Consider the following 14,996-nt stretch of genomic DNA (forward strand, 5'->3'; position numbering starts at 1 on the left):
TGGAAGGGGCGGGGGTGTTGGGCGGTTGGGGATGGGTGGGGTAGCGGCGAGGGGATAGGGCGCACCGAGACGCGCGGCGCTGCGTTGGGGTCGGACCGCGGGCGAGCCCGGGTGCAAGTGTGCGACTTGGGAGCGAGGACAGCGGGGGACGCCGGCTCTAGGGATGAGCAGGACCGAGGGTCCGACCGCGGGAGCCTGGGGGGAAGGGAGCGCAGGGCGGGTGCAATGGGCCGCCGCGCGCTCGCCTGGGTCGGGGAAACCAAGAGAGGGCGCTCAGGGAAGGGTGCAGGGACCAAGCGAGGACCTCCTTCTGCTCGAGGTGCTCAGACCCGGGTTCGAAAGCGCGGGGTGGGGTGGCGGACGCAAGGCCGCCGTCTGGTTGAGCCCGTTTTACCCTAGCCTTCCAACCGGAAGGCCTGGGCGCGCCGACCCACGCCCGCCTTCGGAGCGCGTGCAGAGGTGGCTCAGGGCAGAGACTCCTCAGAGGGTGGGGCCTAGCGGGATGGAGAGAGCAGGGCAGGGTTCTTGGGGCCGCGCATCCCGGATGAATGGAGGGCTCTTCTGAATCAGACGACCCCAGACTGTCAGCTGCTCGATTTGGCGGATGCATTGACGCCCCGTGCCCAGGCTTGGTTCCCTCACCCTTTGACAGCTGCACGCTAGCCCAGAGTCCCCGCCTTGTCGAGGAGGGCAGTCCCTGGCCCCAGATTCTCAATCTCAAACACTCCAGAAGGGAGCAGGGAAATGTGTTGGGTGGGAAGAAACCGGGTGCGGAGTGGAGGTGGAGGTCTGAACCCTCGGACTAGGCCGATTCCGCAGAGCCTGGAGCTGGGCAGGGCAAGGACTCTCTGCTGAGGACCTAAAATGCCACTCGTCCCAACCCCCAGCCCAGACAAACTTCTGCAAATGCAGCCCAACTGGTACTGAGGCTGTCTGACACTTCCCTTGCAAAGGTGTGAACTTCAACTCCAAGCAGTCTGGGCCCAGACAATGACGGTGATGGTGATGATAATAACAGTACATGCTTCTGTGGCCACATTCACATTGTGCTCGGCACTGCTTCCAGAGTTTTACCTGTTTGCCCTTGTCTATTATCCCCTCTCTCACACTGCTATGTATCAACAGAGGTAGATACTGTTATTTATTATCACCCCCGTTTTAGAGATAAAGAAACTGAGGCTCAAAGAGGTTAAATGCAAATACATGGCTACACAGCCTGGATCCGGAAGTGTTACCCACCATGAGTGATGCTTCAGTGTGAACCTGTGGGTGTGGGTGTTTCCTGATGTTCCCGGCCTCTGTAGCCTCCCTCCAGCCCTCCAGCCTCATCCTGCTCCACCCCCACCTCACCCCCTTCCTCAGCCTTCCTGTGACTTTAATCATCCCCAGAAATGAGAAGGTGGTGTCCAGCCCAGATCATCCCTCCGAGTACCAGACATGTCCATCCAACTTCTCAAATCCCTCAAGGCCAAGAGTAAGCAGGCCTTCCCATCCCAGCCCTGCTCCTTCACCTGTTCCTAATGTCAATCATTTGTGCCATGTCCACACACTCTTATAATCCTCTGGTATGCCTTTCTCATTGCCTATACCAAATGGGATCAGAGGCCTGGACTTCTGCATATCTCCTCTCTGTTCTTCCTGGACCACTCCAGGTCAGGATTCAGGCCAGGCCCTCTCCATCACTCACCCCTGTAGCAGTCTCTCCTCTTCCTGTCTGCCGACCCCTTCTATGCTGCCAGCTGCCACAGAGCACACAAACCTGATCCTGTCTTCTTATTGCTCAGTGACCTTAGATAAGTCCTGCCACTCCATCCCTGGCATGGCAGAGCCAATCACAGCACAGCTCTGCCCCCAATCACGTCTCAATCTCCCTAGTCTAGGTCCCAGGCACAGGCTCACCTCCCAGTCTCCACTGCTGCCCCATCTACCTGGATGTCCTTCCACTGGAAGCGATTCTAACCACCCCTCAAGGCAGGTACAGCTAAAACAGCACCTCTTTCATGAAGTCTCGGCTTCTGCCCCCATAAGAATGACCACTTTTCTTCCCTGTATTCCCACGTTATATTCCTAACAATGATGATGATAGCAACTGTTAACATCATGTGCCAACTATGGTTCTATGTCTTTATACGTAGTATCTCATTTAATCCTCACAACAACTCTTGAAATAAGTACTGTTAGTATTCCCATTTCACAGGTGAGGAAACTGGGGCACAGAGAAGTGGAATAACTTGCCCAGGATTGTACAGTGACACTGCCTCTTGAATGCCTTGAGTGGCATCACCTGTATCATCTTCTAGTTAATTCAGTGTTTCTCTGTACCTCCGAGGGCTGAGATCATGTCTTTAATCTCCTTGTCCCCTCAAAGCACCACATGTCATGCCTGGCCTAGTGCTTGTTGCAAGAATGGGAGTGAGCAGGGGAGAAAACAAATGGTCAGTCTTCTAGCTGGTGAGATATCACAGACTCCCTCATGACCTGGGCTCTGGGATAAAGAGAGGGGATGGATCTATCCCCATGCGCTGCTGCAGGGGAGATCCTGGTTGGAAAAGTGGAGGCTCCTTGCCCTGGTTGGGCTGGATGGAAGAGTGATTGTGAGGATTGTGTGTGTGTGTGTGTGTGTGTGTGTGTGTGTGTGCTGGGTACCAGGGCCCAGCCACCCCACAGAGCCTGGTGGTCACTGCAGCCTCTCCCCCAGGACATTGTCCAAGCATACAAAAGCGGGGCCAGCCTCCTCAGCAACACCACCAGCATGGGGCGCTGGGAGCTCGTCGGCTCCTTCTTCTTCTCCGTGTCCACCATCACCACTATCGGTAAGGGCAGGATGGGGCCGAGGGGGATGCGGCTGGGGAGGGTGGCCTCTCCCAGAGAACAGCGGGCCCGATTGCCTTTGGAGGGGTTACCTAGCATCTTATGGCTCCAAGTGGAGTCCAACTTTGCAGCATGGACACCACCTGGGGGCAGAATCTCAGGATTCATGACAGACCTGCTGACTCCTTCTCTGAAAATTTTGCCCAGATCCCCAGATTATTTGAGTGCAGTGTTCGAGTTTGAGAAGCGCTGCTCTAGGGGACTTCTGCCTCACACAACCTTTCAGGAGGCAGAGGGCTCCCGGAATAGCAAGATAGATGCCTCTGGGTACTAAAAGTGTTGTGGTCTCCTCAGTTGAGCCCGCCCAACACTGAGCCCCAGTGTGGCTGGGGAGAGCAAAGGGAAGATTAGAAAGGAAGAAGAGGCAGAAATCCAAAGGAAGAAACTTTAGACCCTCTGTTCCCAGCCCTGGGGGAAGTGGGTTTTCCACTCTCCCAGGCAAGAGCACTCCATTCCCAGAGACCCCTCATTCCCCATCGCCATCTTCCTTACACACAGGGATGCCTGTGCTAGCTAGACCCTGCAAGAGAGATGAAACAGACCTTGTCAGGAGGTTGTTAGGAGAAGGAGGAGAGAAGGCTGGATCCCTGCAGCTCTGAAAACCCAGGAAACCAAAAAAGACAGGCCACCCAGGCCCCTCTGCCCCAGCCCCTGCATGACATGGGACTTACCACCAGGTGGCAGACTGACACCACCAGTGACTTGGTCTACCACCCTCCCACCTCCTGGCATCCTCTCTCCCTGACACCAGCCTCTGTCCATTCCAGGGGGCGGAGAGGCAAAAGCACCCAGAGAACTCTCCATCTAGATTTAAATCCGCCAACACATGGCCGGGCGTGATGGCACATGCCTGTAATCTCAGCACTTGGGGAGGCTGAGGCAGGAGGATTGTTGGAGCCTAAGTGTTTGAGACAAGTCTAGGCAGCATAGTGAGACCTTGCACATCACTACAAAAATCAAAAAATTGGCCAGGCATCCCAGCTACTCGGGAGGCTGAGGCGAGGCGGGAGGATCGCTTGAGCCCAGGAGTTTGTGACTGCTATGAGCCATGATTGCGCCACTGCACTCTAGCCTGGGCCACAGAGTGAGACCCTGACACAAAAAAAAAATATATATATATACTAGTACTTGCAAGTAGATCTCAGGGCTACATGAGAGCTTGGGTAATCCTTGAGAGAGATTGGGAAACTGAGGCACAGAGCTATTGTACAACTTCCCTAAGATCACAAAAACCAGTGAGCAACAGTGTTGGAATTTGAAACCCAGCTGGGATGCTGCATTACTCTCTCCATAGTGTCTGCCATGGGAGGGTTTACAAGATAGGGTGCGAACTCTAAGCAATACAGAGATAGCCATCGTGGAATGAACAGTGGGGGAGCTCATGATTCTGTGATTCTGACCACAAACACACACACGCGCGTACACACACACACACATACACACACACACGGAGGGAATTCAGAGAGAGAAGGAGGAAAACGGAGATAAGAGATGGGACATCTGGGGACATCCCAAAGGAAGAAAGGGTATTCTGAGAGGCACAGCAGAGGCCAGCCTCCTCACAAGTCCCTTATCCTGGCCCAGCACCCTGTATGGGCTCTGCTTTCTGATCCCTCCAATGCAACAGCATCTGACAGGCACACAGAGACAGCTGGGCTAGTAGGATGGGCCTGAGCCCAGAAATCATCATCTAGAAAGTCCATTCCTGGCTTGCTCACTTGTTCACTCATGTCTCCATCCATTTATGCAGCAAATATTTTATTATATTTTATTTGAATCAGTGTCTCGCTCTGTCTCCAAGGCTAGGAGGCCCCTTGTCTCTACAATAAATTAAAAAATTAGCTGGGTGTGCTGGCACAGGCCTGCAGTCCCTGCTACATGGGAAGCTGAGACGGAAGGACTATCTGAACCCAGGAGGTCAAGGCTGCAGTGAGCCATGATCGTGCCGCTGCACTCCAGCCTGGGTAAGAGAATGAGACACTGACTCAAAAAAAAAAAAAAATCAAGTATGGTGGCTCACACCTGTAATCCCAGCACTTTGGAAGGCTGAGGTGAGAGGATTGCCTGAGCCCAGGAGTTCAAGACCAGCGTAGGCAACATGGCAAGACGTCATCCCTATAATACATCAAAAAATTAGCTGGGCATGGTGACATGTGCCTGTAGTCCCAGGTACTTGGGAGGATGAGGCGGAAGGATCACCTGAACCCAGGAAGTAGAGACTACGGTAACCGTGATTGTGCCACGGCACTACAGCCTAGGCGACAGAATGAGACTCCAACTCAGAAGGAAGGAAGGAAAGGAAAGAAGGAAGGGAGGGAGGGAGGGAGGAAAAGAAAGCTCCAGAGATGGAGGATGGAACTTAGCGGGGACCTGCAGATGGAGGAGGAAGGGTTGATGAGGAGGCAGGCAGAGAGGCAGATGGAGAACAAGAGGGGTGCCTGTCCCCAGATGCCTACATAAAGAACTCCATCCTTTAGAAGAGGAAACCCATAAAGGTCAACAGGTGGAGATGGATAGGGGTCGAGAGCCTCTGAAGTCCTCAGACCAGAAGCCATTTCTGTGGAGTTCTATGGATCATTCATTTATTCAGCAAACATTTAGCACTTTGTGTATACTGGATGCTTGAGGGCCCACGTCCCCATCTACAGCACACCTCCATTGGCTCATTCCATCCTCACACCCCAGTGAAAGTGGATGCCAGTGTCCCCATTTTACAGGTGAGGGAACAAAGGCTCAGAAAGGTCAAGCCACTTGCCCAAGGTCCCACAGCCAGCACGGAGCAGAGCTAGGATTCAAACCTAGGAAGCGCATCCGACTCCAGAGCCCATGCTCTGGACTTACACATGCTTTGGCCTATCTCAGGACCCTTCTGTAAGGTAGAGGGTGAATGTAAACCACTAGCTTCAACTTAGTGCAGTTGCACTAACCCCGTATGGAATGTTCAGCAATGATAGGGAGCAGGATGAGAGGCATTTGTTCACTACTTACACATTCAGTTGCATACTTCCTCATCCATCCATTCATTCATTCATTCAACATTCTGCCTTTTTTTTTTTCACTCCATAGCCTAGACTGGAGGACAGCAGCACAATCACAGCTCGCCACAGCCTCAACCTCCTAGGCTCAAACAAGCCTCCCTCCTCAGCCTCCTGAGTAGCTGGGACTAGGCACACATCTCCACATCCAGATAATTTTCATTTCTTAAATTTTTTTATGGAGATGAGATCTTGCCATGTTGCCCGGCCAACATTCCTTCTTTACTCATTCAACATATATATGGTGGTGAGTACCTAGTAAGGGTCAGATCCCATGCCAGTTGCAGAGAATATAAAGATGATTAAGAGCCAGCCCCAGCACTTGAGGAGGTGGACACGGAAACAAATCTTTCTCAGACTATGCAGTTGACCTCCCAGCCTGAACAGAGTGCTTGGGAGCCCTAGACCAGGAGCACCCACTGGACTGGAGAGGCGGGGACTAGAAGGGTCACTTATAGGTGGGCAGGGAGGGGAAGCAATTCTTCATAGAGAGAACATCACGTTCAAAGTCACAGAGGCTAGCCAGATGCAGTAGCTCATGCCTGCAATTCCAGGACTTTGGGAGGCCAAGGCAGGAGGATTGCTTGGCAATCCAGGGAGAACCCAGGAGTTTGGGACCAGCCTAAGCAACATAGTAAGACCTCGTCTCTACAAAAAAACAAAAACTAATCAGACGTGGTGGCATGCACCTATACTGTAGTCCCAGCTACTTGGGAGGCTGAGGTGGGAGGATTGTCTGAGCCAGGAGTCTGAGGCTACAGTAAGCATAATCATGCTGCTGCACTCCAGCCTTGGCAAGAGTGAGATGCCAACTTGAAAAAAAAAAAGTCAGCCGAGCTTGGAGGCTCAGCCTGTAATCCCACACCTTGGGAGGCTGAGGTGAGTGGATTGCCTGAGCCCATGGGTTCGAGATCCACCTAGGCAACTTGGCAAGACCTCATCTCTACAATAAATCAAAAAAATTAGCCGGGTGTGGTAGCACACGCCTGTAGTTCCAGCTACTTGGAAGGCTGAGGCGGAAGGATTGCCAGAGCCCAGCGGGTCAAGGCTGCGGTGGCCGGGAGCGGCCACTGCACTCCAGTCTGGGCAACAGAGTGAGACTTCAACTCAAAAAAAAAAAGTCACAGAGGCACAAGAGAGCCTAGGAGTTTCTACAGGACAAGAGTATGGCCAGAGCTGGGAAGGTGGGGGCACCAGGTGAGGCTCAGAGATGGGGTGGTTGAGTGCTAGGGCTTTTCCCAGCAGACATGAGACTCATGAAGGGTTATAACCTGGCTGATAATCTCCTCAGCTACGCAATTTGGAAAGATAAGACTGGTGGTGACCAACAGGGAAGGAGAAAAGAATGCCGGGGCTGCTAGAATCCTTAGTGAACATCTCACCCTGCCCTGCCCTCCCCTTCATGGCCCGAGGCCCCGACTTCCACATCCCCAGGCCTTTGATCTTCCCCTGGCTCCCACAGGGGTTGGGGAGGGAGCTCAGGTGTGGCAGCCCGAGACCTCCAGGAATCAGATACATCAAGACAGAATTAGATGTGCAAGAGATATGCTGGGATGAAAGAGAAGGAGCAGGACTCACTGGTGAAAGCGTCAGATGGCAGATGGGTCTGGTAGCTGTGAAAGGAGAGGGAAGGATGGGAGGCTGGAGTGGGAGGAGCCATGGGTTGCAGTCCAGCTCAGGAGAAACCCTCGACCAGGCCACAGGACCTGGGGCCAAGGCTGCCTGCACACGGGGTACTGCCCAGGGCAGGGGCAGCTGGCATTGTGCCCCACCGTGCCCAACCGCAGCTGGGAGCAGCCTGGAGATGGCAGGGCCTTGGCTTGAGTGGCGCAGTAGATCCTGGAGGTGCAGCAGCTAGAGGCCCCAGCCCCACATGCTCCTCGGCCCACCCAGAGAGGGAGGAAATGGAGAAAGACAGCCCCGCACTTGGTGGTTTGAGCTCCTGCACGCTGCTTAGCCTCCCAGTGCCTCCGTCCTCCGATATACTCCCTATCTGGAAGGGTGGTTGCGAGGATGGGTTGAGGGCATGAATGTACAGGCCCCCTGCCCAGAGCCAGGCACGGGAAAGGCAGGCCGCGCTGAGTATCTGCTGCCCTCATCTGGTGTGGGTACCTATGAGGGTCCTGGGGGTCGGGCCAGGGAATGGGGGCGGGAGCGGTGACAGGCAGGGCAGGGCTGGGAAGACCCCCTGAGGTGCCCCTTCTCACCTCAGGCTATGGCAACCTGAGCCCCCACACCATGGCCGCCCGTCTCTTCTGCATCCTCTTCGCTCTCATGGGAATCCCGCTCAACCTCGTGGTGCTCAACCGCCTGGGCCATCTCATGCAGCGGGCGGTGCACAGCTGCGCCCGCAGGTTGGGGGGCGCCGGGCAGGTGAGGGGGCTACTGGAGGATGGGTGTGTGGGTCCCTTCTAGGATGAGGGGCTGCAGTGGGCATCGGGGTCACTGATGGCGAGAGATGGAGCGAGGGTGACTGGTGGGAATGGGGGGGGATTGACGGCCACTGCCCAGAGTGGGATTCTCAGTCATCAAGGGCATCAGTGGTGGGATGGGGTGGGACCTGGCCGACAGGAAGGACAGGAAACCTGGAGAGCACAGGCAGGGCAAGGGGGCCCAGGCAGCCTGGGGGAAAGTGCTGGCCTGCCTCCCGCTCAGCACCCCAGGCTCCCAAGCACCAGACAGAGGCCACAGGGGGGCCGGGGCACGTGTGCACCCACAGGACCCCAGCAAGGCGCAGTGGCTGGCAGGCTCTGGCGCCCTCCTCTCTGGCCTGCTGCTGTTCCTGCTGTTGCCGCCGCTGCTTTTCTCCCACATGGAGGGCTGGACCTACAGCGAGGGGTTCTACTTCTCCTTTATCACGCTCAGCACCGTGGGCTTCGGCGACTACGTGATCGGTGAGCACCCCGGTCCACGGGAGGGCTGGGTGCCTCTACCTCCCGCTCCTCTGCCCCTGTGGCTGGGCTCTGCTGGGCAACTGATGCATGCAGACCCTGTGGGGGCTTGGAGGCCTGCAGTCCAGAGGCCGTGGCCCTGCCCATCTCTGTGGTGTGTCGGGGCTGAGGTCGCCCCTGCCCATCTTGACCAGCTCTGCAAGGTCCTCACATGTCCATGGGCCCCCTCTCATCTGTCCCCTCCCCTCCCCACGTTACTGTGCCCCCCATGGAACGCCAACACGTCCCCTGCTCCTGGGCTGCAGGTCACAGCCCAGGAGTCCAGGAAACTCATGCAGCCCCAGCCTCCCATAGCCCTGTGGGAAAACAATTGACAGTTGAATTCTGAGGGCCAGCAAGAAAAGGACCTCGTGCTGCAGATGACCCGAGATGGGGTCTAATCAGTGGTCAGTCACCCAAGAGAGGCAAGACCAGGTCCCAGAGCCCACCAGCCTTGCATAATAAAGCTGAGGCTGATGACCAGCAGGTGGCAGTGGAGAGACATTCTGCACAGTGGCCGGGGCCGCTGCACCCCTAGCTCAGCCTGATCACCCCTCCAGGCCCCTAAAGGTACACCACCGTGGTGCTGGCTTCAAGGGGCTCTGTGCCCTCCCTCGGATTCCATGTCCAAAAGTGGAGAGGAGGACTTCCCCTTCTTCCCTTCTGCAGCAACAGAACCCAAGCTGGAACACTGAAACCAAGTTTTACCAAAGTTAAAATCAGTTAACTCATTAGAAACCTAGTCATAGTTGTCACCTCCATGTTAACTGAGGAGGAAGACAAAACTTCAGAGAGGCCAAGCCATTTTCCCAGGATTGCATAGCTAGTGAGATATGAATTCTATTTAACTCCAAAATTCAGGCTGGGCACAGTGGCTCATGCCTGTAATCTCAGCACTTTGAGGGACCAAGGCAAGAAGACTGCCTGAGGCCAGGAGTTTGAGATCAGCCTGGGCAGCATGGTGAGACCTCATCTCTACAATAAATAATTTTTTTAAACAATTAGGCCAGGCTCAGCGGCTCAGCCTATAATCTCAGCACTTTGGGAGGCCAAGGCGAGTGGATTGTCTGAGCCCACGGGTTTAAGACCAGCCCAGGCAATTGGCGCAACCTCGCCTCTACAATAAATCAAAAATTAGCTGGGTGTGGTAGTTCTGGCTACTTGGAAGGCTGAGGCAGAAGGATCGCCAAAGTCCAGCAGGTCGACGCTGGGGTGGTGGTGAGCATGCCACTGCACTGCAGCCTGGGCAACAGAATAAGACTCCAACACACACACACACACACACACACACACACACACACACACACACACAAATTAGCCAGGTGTGGTGGCATGTGCCTGTAGTCCCAGCTACTTGGAAGGCCACCTGAGCCCAGCAGGTTGAGACTGTGGTAGATGTGATGATGCCTCTGAACTCCCCCCTGGGCAACAGAGTGAGACTCTGACTCAAAAAAAAAAAAAAATTCATACTTTTTTCAGACCCCTGCAACATCCTTTTTCTGAGCCTCAGTGTTCCTGTCTGTGAAATGAGGTGATCTCTAAAACCCCTCAGTGCCTTCTGACCTCTGTGTGCAAGACCCCCTTCCTAAACTTCTCCTTTCCCAGTAGGAACAGGGATCTGGTGCTGGGAGTCACATGCTGTCCTCTTCCTGATCTCCCAAACCTGGGAAGAGTGCCGTTGCTCTGGGAGGAAATCCTTGGGAAGATTTCTTCTAAATGGATCATGTTCCCACCTTCACCCTCAAAGTAGAGAGTTGTGTCTGAGGAGAGCTGAGCTCAGAGGCTCCAAGGGCCACACCTGCCTCCTTCATGGGTCAGAGAATGATTCTTGGATCTGCCTTGTCTATTTTCACTGCCATTTCCTCCAGCTAGGGCTGTTGTATACAACTGCACAGGTTGAGCACTGCACAGCCCTATAGACTTGCCATTCACACAGGGCATAATGAGGGTGGAACCCATGGGACTGTGCAGACTCTATCCTTGTCCTCCCTTGGTTCTCATGGCCTTTAAAAATTACAAATGCAGCCGGGCTCAGTGGCTCAGCCTGTAATCCCACGCTTTGGGAGGCTGAGGTGAGTGGATTGCCTGAGCCTGCGGGTTTGAGACCCACCTGGGCAACTTGGTGAGACCTCATCTCTACAAAACATTAGCTGGGCGTGGTAGCACGCGCCTGTAATTCCAGCTACCGCCTGTAATTCCAGCTACTTGGAAGGCTGGAAGGATCGCCGGAGCCCAGCAGGTCGAGGCTGCCGGGAGCGGCCACTGCACTCCAGTCTGGGGGACGGAGTGAGACTCCAACTCAAAAAAAAAAAAAAAAAAATTACAAATGCTATCGTATCACCTGGCAGCTCCTCTGAAAACCCACATTGTTTTTTCCATAGTCTTAGGATAGAGTCCAATATTTATAACCCACCTCCTACCAATACTCCCTGGATAGGAAGACCTGGTCCAAAACTGCAAGGGTCTTTAAGCCCAAAGGGGCTTCCCAGGCCGACCACTCCTGCCCAGTAGTTACGGCTATGGACAGAGCTCCCCCCTTCACCCCACCTCCAGAGATTTGCTACCCAGTCTGGATCTCTCTGCAGTCACATCGGGGCCTCGTGGCAAGTAACCACACGGAGAACCCCAACTGCAAGGGATCTTCCTTACACAGATGTGGAAACTGAGGCCCAGAGAAGGGAAGAGAGTTGAAAATGGTGACAGAGCAGGCAAATCAGGGCAAGTCTAGGAACTCGTGTTCCAGAACCTTCCACACCTATTCCTCAAATCTCTCAGCGTTCTAGTCCGCCAGCGACAGGGTCAACCCCTTTCTTGGATGGGAATGCCGAGGTCCACCACCCGGCCACTGGGTGCCCATCGTCCCCGCGCCGGCAGCCACAAGGGGCGCCGTCTCCACAGCTGTGCTTCGCGAGGCTGTGGCCAGAGCAGCCCCGGGTCCCAGCCACCTGCTCCTCCCTGGCCCCACAGCTCTCGCCTCCCCCAATTGCATTTGCAGCCCGGCTGAGCGCCTTGCCAGCTGCCAGATCTCCTGCCCCTTGCGATTTCAGCCCCCCAAAATGAAATAAAAAGAGAGAGGAACGCCTCCTCCCCTGTGCCGCCAGGAGCAAGCCAAGCTGGCGGGTGGCAGGGCCAGAGGGCCGCTCACGCTGATCTCATTTGGGACCGTCAGCGGAATCACAGCCCATAACCCAATCAGCCTAATCCAATCCCAGCTCCCACCTGGCAGCGGAGGGCAGCTCGGGGCTGCAGCTTTAGCCCCGCGTGGAGTCTAAGAGAGGGCCCTGCCCTTGGAGGACTCGACAGCCAGGCTGTCTGGGGGCCAGCAGGACAGGATGAGGTCCAGACAGAGGCGTGGCACGGGGAGCCAAGGGTGTCGAGGAAGTAGGACCCTCGAAGGGCCTCGGTCTGATGAGGGAGGCGAGACAGACCCCCAGCGAGGGCACTGAGCTCCAGGGCAGGCCCTTGGCAAGAGTTCTCCGGGCCTCCCAGCCAACCCTCTCGGTGCCTTCTCTCCACCGTTACTTCCCCAGGACCGACTGTGTGGGGGCATTAGATAGTGAGTAAAGCAGCCAGCCAACTTCACGTCCTGGCCTCCCATCCTGTGCCCGGCAGAGTTCTGGGTACTTCAGCTGCACCAGCCCAGCAGTCGTAGAAGGAGGACTCTTGTCTCCACGAGGAGTTTGCTTAGCAGCGAATGTACACGGGCTGGGACCGTGTAGCAGAGGAGACCCATCTGACGTCCGGGGAACGACGTCTAAGCTGAGATCTGAAGAATGAGGGAAGTTCCCAGGCCAAGGGAAATGGGGGTGAAGAGCATTCTGAGCTGAGGGGACAGCAAGTGCAAAGGTCCTGAGGCAGGAAGGGTGACAGTTGGGGAAATGGGAAAAAGACCAGAGTGACTGCACAGTCAGAGGGGAGAGGTGTGCAGCAGAAGCCAGTAGGGGCTGAGGACTTGGACTTCATCCCAAAAGCCGAGGGGGAGTGATCCCAGCTCTCACTTCCCAAGTGAGGGACGTGCTGGCAATGGCTGTCACACCGCCACTAAGACCTGAGGCGGACCCATCCTCTGGCCATTCTACCCATTCTTCTAAATTCCCCTGCTCCAGTCAGCTGCCCCTGTTTCCAATATGAGAAAGCCAGACGCAGAGACAGGCAAACCATTGAGCAGGCATCAGAATCATTAAAATACAGATTGCTGGGCCCAACCCCAGAGTTTCAGATTTCCTAGGTCTAGGATGGGGACTCCATCATTTCTCGGGGGAAACTAATGCAACTGATTCTGAGGACCAGGCTTTGAGAACCACTGGGATAGAGCATAAACAGATTACCTCAGAAACACAGAGGAAATTTCACTTCTAAATGCAAGTGGCAATCCAGAGCGGCTTCCTGAAATCCTAGGGAGGTGACCATGCGGCCAGGAGATCAGTCTGGATTTCACATATTCTGTCCCAGTGATCCCTCAGTCTGCTCACGTGAATCCAATCAGGTATCCGAGTTTCTGTTTGGGGGACATGATCCTGACTGCCCATCATCCTCTGCTCCTGCCTCTTCCCCAGGGATGAACCCCTCCCGGAGGTACCCCGTGTGGTACAAGAACACGGTGTCTCTGTGGATCCTCTTTGGGATGGCGTGGCTGGCCTTGATCATCAAACTGATCCTCTCCCTGCTGGAGACCCCAGGGGGTCTGTGTTCCTGCTACCATCACAGCTCCAAGGAGGACTTCCCGTGCTGGCGCTGGAGACAGGGCCCACATGGGGAACCGGAGTCCCATGCCCCTCAGCAGGGCTGCTGTCCAGAGGGGCTCATGGAAATCAGACACCATCTGGAACCCTCAACTCAGAGTGCAGGCTGTGGTATGGACAGCTAGTTATACTCCACAATTTGCCCCATCCTCCTCAGTAACAAGACCCCTGATTTGATGCTTCGCACATGACCACCCAAACTAAAAAAATCACATTTTTCGTCCTCCTTTGAGGGTAGGTGCAGCGATATTCTACCCTGTAGGACCTACAGAGAAATGTCTTCTCTGACAATGGATGTGACTTTCCAATGGGAGAAGGCATACCCCTTTCCCCTACTTCCTTCCTCTAGCTGATTGCAATGCTAATACAGTGGCTGGAGCTCTGGCAGCCACCTTGCACCATGAGATAGAGACCATGTTTGAGATTGGTATCACAATAAGACAGAAAGAGCCTGGATCCCTGAGGATCACAGAGTCATCATGACAAACTTGGACTGAATACCACCAGACTTCGTTTATGTGGGACAGCAATAAACATCTCATTTAAAATATTGTTATTTGGGTTTTTCTGTCATTCATAACCAAACCCAATTCTAACTGACGCGCACACCCAGAGACAAAGACAGCATCTGAGACTGGAACCTACACAGAGAAACATCGCTCCCTCCCCAGGTGAGTTGGTCCAGGACTGGGTCTGTTGTGGTCCCAATTCTATGGCTTGGGCCCCTTTCTCCTCGTGCCTGGCCCCACTGGACTCAGAGTCCCTCCGGCATCATGTCCTTCACCCCCATGCCCATCTCTACCCTCCTGCTTAGAAATGCTTGCCCCAAAAAGACCCAACCTGGGATGCTGGGAGCTGCAGGTGGGTGGGAGGTGGAGAGGATGGCTTCTGATTGGCCAATTTCTCGTCTTCTCCTCAGCCAATGAGAGAGCCATTGGAACTTTGGCATCCACATCGCGGAAAGTGGGGCAGGGCAGTGGGAAGGGGAAGGTGAATAGGATGGGGATGGTGGTCATGAGAAGCCACCTGGAGAGGCTTGGGATCTGGGAAAGGCACCAGATCTTAGTTGTGAAATCACAGACCAGAGCGGACAGTGAGGTCTCCGCACGTCAGCGAAAGGCAGGGAAAGCAGAAGGGGTGATGACAGAGGCAGGCAGAGAACGCTGTCCTGCTGTCTGCCGGCAAGCAGCCAAGTCATTACTTATCACTTCTCACAACCTCGGCCAGGCCACCAAAGGCTGGAAGGAGGAGGGAAAGGGACGCCTACAGAGCGTGGTCCTCCAGGGTGCTGAGCTTGAAGCCAGCCGCCTGCGTTGAAATCCTAGTTCCACCATTTATCGGCTCTGGGATCCTGGACAAATCTTGCATCAGTTTTCTCCTCTGCAAAATAGAAATCAGATCAGCTTCCACCTACTGGG

At 54.8% G+C, this 14,996-nt stretch overlaps 1 protein-coding gene across 1 annotated transcript in view; it reads left to right on the plus strand.

The window, feature by feature from the left end:
* KCNK17 (potassium two pore domain channel subfamily K member 17) overlaps positions 1–13,703 on the plus strand; it is a 14,359-nt gene extending 656 nt beyond the window's left edge. Inside the window, exons 2-5 of the mRNA XM_008068443.1 lie at positions 2,699–2,813; positions 8,119–8,279; positions 8,626–8,800; positions 13,393–13,703. Of these exons, the coding sequence (XP_008066634.1) occupies positions 2,699–2,813; positions 8,119–8,279; positions 8,626–8,800; positions 13,393–13,703 (762 nt within the window). The remainder of the gene's footprint in view (positions 1–2,698; positions 2,814–8,118; positions 8,280–8,625; positions 8,801–13,392) is intronic.
* The last annotated feature ends 1,293 nt before the right edge of the window (positions 13,704–14,996 follow it).

Source organism: Carlito syrichta, unplaced genomic scaffold (genome assembly GCF_000164805.1).
Source record: "Carlito syrichta isolate Samal-C Ts95f unplaced genomic scaffold, Tarsius_syrichta-2.0.1 Scaffold310924, whole genome shotgun sequence".
NCBI lineage: Eukaryota > Metazoa > Chordata > Mammalia > Primates > Tarsiidae > Carlito > Carlito syrichta.